The sequence below is a fragment of the Belonocnema kinseyi genome, chromosome 10, assembly GCF_010883055.1.
Source record: "Belonocnema kinseyi isolate 2016_QV_RU_SX_M_011 chromosome 10, B_treatae_v1, whole genome shotgun sequence".
NCBI lineage: Eukaryota > Metazoa > Arthropoda > Insecta > Hymenoptera > Cynipidae > Belonocnema > Belonocnema kinseyi.
This window is the reverse complement of record NC_046666.1, coordinates 99,203,802-99,209,608: the sequence shown is the minus strand read 5'-3', so window position 1 is coordinate 99,209,608 and position 5,807 is coordinate 99,203,802. Positions and strand designations below refer to the sequence as shown.

The 5,807-nt window shown below is 31.8% G+C and overlaps 2 protein-coding genes across 5 annotated transcripts in view; one reads left to right on the top strand and one right to left on the bottom strand.

The window, feature by feature from the left end:
* The window catches only part of LOC117182096 (anamorsin homolog), an 87,036-nt gene that overhangs the window by 60,748 nt on the left and 20,481 nt on the right, over positions 1 to 5,807 (top strand). Inside the window, exon 5 of one of the 4 annotated variants that reach the window (XM_033375126.1) lies at positions 4,146 to 4,446. The exons of the other annotated variants lie outside the window; for them this stretch is intronic. Within the exon in view, the coding sequence (XP_033231017.1) occupies positions 4,146 to 4,184 (39 nt within the window). The 3' untranslated portion in view covers positions 4,185 to 4,446. Of the gene's footprint in view, positions 1 to 4,145; positions 4,447 to 5,807 lie in introns of those variants that run through there. 4 annotated transcript variants of the gene reach the window in all.
* LOC117182095 (protein cueball) overlaps positions 4,689 to 5,807 on the bottom strand; it is a 172,735-nt gene continuing 171,616 nt past the window's right edge. Inside the window, exon 7 of the mRNA XM_033375121.1 lies at positions 4,689 to 5,380. Within this exon, the coding sequence (XP_033231012.1) occupies positions 5,222 to 5,380 (159 nt within the window). The 3' untranslated portion in view covers positions 4,689 to 5,221. The remainder of the gene's footprint in view (positions 5,381 to 5,807) is intronic.

The following is a 5,807-nucleotide window of genomic DNA, read 5'->3' as shown; positions in this document are numbered from 1 at the left end:
TTAGGATAGGTTAAACCTCTATGTTGGTTAAGCCGAAGCTGAATGAAACGGTACCGCAAACACAACGGGACAACACAATGAGTTTAATTGTGTTACGTGAAGGTAAGTTAGGTTAGGTTAGGTCAGGTTTTTTCAGGTTAGGCTAGGTTTGACCTCTTTGAAATTTAAGCCCAAGCTGATTCAAACGGTACCGCAAACACAACGGGACTTATTTCTAGGTTAGGCTCGAATTAACCCATTCGATGTAGCACACATTTGCTACTGGGAAAATATTCTTCTAGAGCTTTACGTGTAGTTCAATAAATTTCTGTTAATTCAGATTAGGTGAGGTCAGGTTCTGTTGGGTAAAGTTATGTTAAATAAGTTGATATCAGACAAGGGTTGATCCTTCACAGTTGTCGACATGTTTTTGAAGTGAAAATTTGCATCACTGGCATTATTTTGAAATTTATTTGCCTTAGTGCATGATTTTTCGTCATTCTTTGAGGTTATGGCTTAACTATGATGGGTGATTTTTGATACCTAATTTGAATTCAGCGCCCCAAAATCCATAGGAATACGTGTGTCTTGTTACCAGATCCGCACACTTTTTTTATGTGGCTGTGCAATTAATAATCATTAACTCATTATAGCAAGTGAAATATAAAAAATTATAAAGTAATATAATTGTTACAGTTTATGTCACCATTCTTATAAATATATTACTTATTTCTTCAGAATTTTAAATATTGAAACAATTCGGAATAGAATCTAAATTCCTAAGAAATCTAAAGGGGCAAACTTAAAACAGGTGAAAAGTATACAAAGGTAGAAGTCTGGGTCTCAATACCTGAGTCCAACGTGAGTGGCTTACTACTGTGGATCGAATACGGCTTTTAAACTCGGATCAGGATCAACAGTGTTTAAAGTATTGGTTATCAAGGATCGATACATTTTCTCAGTATCGCCCATCACTATCGAGGGCCCACTTCAGGGGATCTATTAGAGTTCTAAAAAGGAATGTAAGATTTTATCCTTAATTTTGAATATTTTTTTTTTTATTTCTTGCATAAGTCAGATAAATATTACTCTATTGGCTTGGTTGTAGCCGGTTTTGGGATAGATGTTTATATTTTGTTTAATAATAAAATTGGATAGAACAATAGAGAAAGATTGCAGTGACATTCAGTGTATCCGTATGTTGCTTCTCTAGGCACTCTCCATCGACCCTCGTAAAACTCACGAGAAAAACTCCCAGGAGCGCAGTGAATTGCTAGTAAATAATTTCACTTTCATTTTCATGAGATGCAGACCAGTTACACAAAACTGAAATCAGGTAGGTATGGTTTGATTCAATTTTATTTAGTGAAATTAGTTTATTGGCATAATTCGAAGAATTTGAAAAAAAGATTCATAAAAATCGGTTAATAATTGCAGCAATTATGGAAACATTTAACTGTATACAAAAGTGTACCCTTTTCCGAAAACTTGACATCTACTCCCTTGATCGGAATAATGAGTATTAAGTTGAATAGTACTGATTTCAAGTCTTACTGCATAACTACGAATAATAAGCCTTACTAAATAAATTGCAAGTTTGCTGGTTAACATTGCGAGATAAGCTTACCAAAGCAATTGCGAAACGACTTCGGTCGATAAAAATTATCATTTTTATTTCGTGCACTTGAAATTCAAATAATGAACATTGAGATGAGATTAAAATGTACATATTTAATTAAACCAAAAATGAAGATTCAAGATCTTAGTGGTAAATATTTTATTCATATATAAATGGACAAAATTATTACAATTTATGTTTTGTAAACATGTAACAGCATTCTTCAATTGCAGATTTTCAAACCTTTGTATATTTACACATACACATACACAAACACATATCTTCGTTTCTTCGGTTTTGGAAAAAATTATGCTAAGAGGTGGCACAAGGCCCATGAAGTGCAACACACATTTCCCATAAGAAATGAAGATGTTTTTGTACCTTTTATTTTAATACATACAATACTTCTTTACACTGTTAATTACGTGTTTGACAACAATTGTGTTAACAATTTATTATTGTATTTAGCAATTTTCTCTTTGAGATACGAGTCGGTAAATCGCTAAATACTCAAAAATGTTGCACTCGTACAATTTTCTTTAAGAGTGAGGTCCCTTAGAATAAATGTAGAAAATATTATTTTTCGCAAATACTTTACAATTTTTGTTTAATGTTCAATTAGAGTAAGGTAAAGAACTTTTTCTCAACTTATTATTGCTGTTAATAACATTGAAATTGAATGATACCAGAAAGATGCGGGTTTCCTGACATTTTCAAACATTGCCTTCTTTTCACTTGAAGTGATTTATTCATTAATTGAATGTAGTACAAAAATATTAATACAAATTATGAAAGATTGTAAGTATCTTCTACTTTGTTAATGCTAAACAGTTGTTGCTTTTTCGTTAATATTTTAATTTTTACTTGCGCCTTAACTTACCAAAGTAATAAATGATGCAAAGTCACAAACATAGTTGTTTCATCAATTTATTACTGTTCATAACTATCTTCTCCAACACAAGTACTAAAAAGATGTGGTTTTTTCTGAATTCTTAAACTTTTTGTTATGAATAATTTTCGGATAGAACGCGTTGTTTTTGGTTTCTTCGTAAAAACTAACATTCTAAATAAAAATTATAATTTTTTGAAAAATGCCAAAAGAGCTGAAATAGAAATTTTACAAGTGTGAAAAAAGCGCGCATAAAATGGGAATAAATTGGAAAAACGGTTTTTGAAGTATAAATTCTCATGCTCTTAAAAGATTATGTGAAAATTATGCAAAGATTGAAGGCCTATCTGCAATCAAAGTAGGTGGAGTCTTTACCAGAATTCGGTGTTTATTTTTCATTTAAATATTTTCCCAATACCTGGATTCGAACTTTGAAACTCGCGAAGTGATATTTATCGAACACAAAGGTATGGAAACCTGCAATTCAAGGATGCTGTTACATTTGTAAAAAAAATCAATCGTAATAATTTTGCCCGTTTATATATGGATCAAGTATTTACCACTCACCCTCATTTTTTGTTTAAATTAAATATGAACATCTTCATCTTAGCTCAATGTTCATTATTTGGAATTCAAGTGCATAAAATCAAAATGATCATTTTTATCAAGCGAAGTCGTTTACTAACCGCTTTAGTAAGATTTTCTCACAATATAAACATGCAATAAATCAGACAAAAATATTCAAAATTGCAGAAAAAATCTTACATTCCTTTTTATTCTCTTACGATCGGGAGGGGAACGACAGCGAAAATAATCCAACAGGCGGCGCTTTGATCAGTTGTTCTGACTTTTGTATTGACATCCAGTGTAGCAATATGAAAAATGATGAAAAAATGATTAGTTTGCGAGAAAGTCACAAAAAACATATTGAAAAATGTGTAGTCTAGTGAATCTTTTAATTTTTGGAAAAGTTGTTTTTTGTTAATAAGTGCGGAAAGCATGGCTAGTAAATATGTTCCTCGTATTTCCTCCAAAGCTTGTAATTGTTGACAGTTTGAGGGCTTAAAGATTCTTCACTATGCAATTTAAACTATAGTTTTATATTCTTAATTATTATTACAATCATATTGGACTTAAGACATATAGGTTTTTTATGAGTTCTTCGGATCTTCTATGATCAACATTTTTGTCTTTGAGGCCTTAAATATTATTAATTTTATTTATTAGCTAAAATTATAATTTTAACAAGTCATTTTTTCAACTCTGAAAATTAACAAAATAGGTATTAGCAAACTAAATAATAGAAATATAATATTCGAACTGATGCTTTTAAAGTGCATCTCAAAATTAAATTTTATTCACATTAAACTACATATTTTCATGACTTTTTCTTTCTTAGAATTATTAGTCATAGTTATTCTTATTTTTTCATAATTTTTTAACCTCTTTGTTTGTAAACAGCATTAGGTTTTTAATAACTTTTTCTTTTTCTTAATGCAATTCAATGGAAAAACCGGCCCACCTGATCGGGGTGCAACCTGTTGAATTAGTTTTATAGCAATTTCCACTCCGGATTGTAAACTACCGCATACGCATACGCGGTCGATGCAGGGGGTTGCGCGAAACTAAAATAAGCTGTATTAATCAAATGGCCCGTAGGGATTCGTACAGCGACTTCCATTTCTAAAAGGACGTTAAGCGGGAAGTTTAAAGCGTGTTCAACGCTGCATTTGCGGACCGCAGGAAAAACTCGAAAACAGTCTTATAAATAATCGTATAATGTTAAATGGAAAACAGAAACAGGTCACTTATATTCATGGAGAGTATGAAAATGGGAAAAGCGTTCTATTGAAAAATTGTTAGTGCTTCCTTCAAACATATTTGTAGAATTATAATTGCATACTATGCACACTGTTGATTATGGAAAGAACGAAGAAAGTTTACCAATTTTTTGTATTGTGTTTTTTATTACTGAACTTATTATAAAAAATTTGTATTAATCATATAAATTCGGCTGAAGGAATGTTTTTATTATCTGAACTATTATAAATTTTAATAATAAATAAATAATTCATAAATAATTCAAATAATTCATTTGAAGTAAAATACCAGTGATTTCCTAACCTAAAACTGGGACAAATTTCAAATATTTTTTTTAAATACGAAATTCTGGTGATGTAAATCGTTTAGTTTTTATTCAGCAACATAACTTATTTCAGCTTATATCTAATATATTATAGAAATAATCACATTTAGTTACTTTTAAGAGCAAAAAATGCGAAAAACGCAGTCTGTTATAAAGCAAAACGCCACACAAAAATTTAATTTCCTCTAAACTTTCTTTCTGGTTCAGAATCCCCATATCTCAAAAGTATTTACTTATTTTTGTACAAAATAAAAAATTTTACGTGAAATCGCTAGCGCGAACCTATTTTGAAAACCTGTAAAATTCTTGCGTCATCGTCTTCGGCCGATTTTAACGGAACTGGTAAACTTTTTTATATCAAACTTTGCTTTTTGCTCATGCTCACAAACTCAATATTTCGGGATATTGACTCAATATCTCCGAAAACACACGAATCTGGCTGGAATGTTTAAGCAGGACTGACAATTTCCTTCGTTGGGGAGAGGAAAACTGCGGGGTGTACTGGCCACTTTCGCGAAATACAAAAGCATATTCATGTCCGTGATACAAGATAAATGATAATTCCCTCTATAAAACTGAGTGGGGACGGCTAGTCAATCACGGCATAGCACACTCTACTGGCATGGAGAACCAGTCCACGGATAAACAGGTCTGACTGATTTTGACACTCCGCCTGTGAAGCTCGTATCGACGAGGTCTTCTTTTGTACGCTCCAGGGGAGAGCAACTCTGCATCGCGAGTGAGGTACCTGTCAAATCCAAGATAGGGTTGAGTGTACATTTCTAGTTTCATGCGGTGATTGGGATCTATAAAGTGACTTGTGATTATCATGACAGTGTTTTAGTGGATAATATAATATTGTGTTAGGGAATTAAGGTAGCTATGTAGTTTTTGAGCAAGTTGATAGTTTTCTCTGTAATTGTTTCTCCCGTTACTTAGCTTACTAAAGACTTGGACACAAACTATAACCAAGCTATCTGAATTCACATTTATCTTTCTTCCCACAATGCTGGTTCGCCCGCATTGTGGCTTGTAAGAGCTTATGAATGAAGGTATTACAAAGTTACTTTTTTAACACTTATCTTTTTGTTAACTTATATTTTTATAACATGCTTTAAGTATTTATGATATTTTAACAACAAAATATTATGTTAGGAGGCTCAACCAAGTTATGT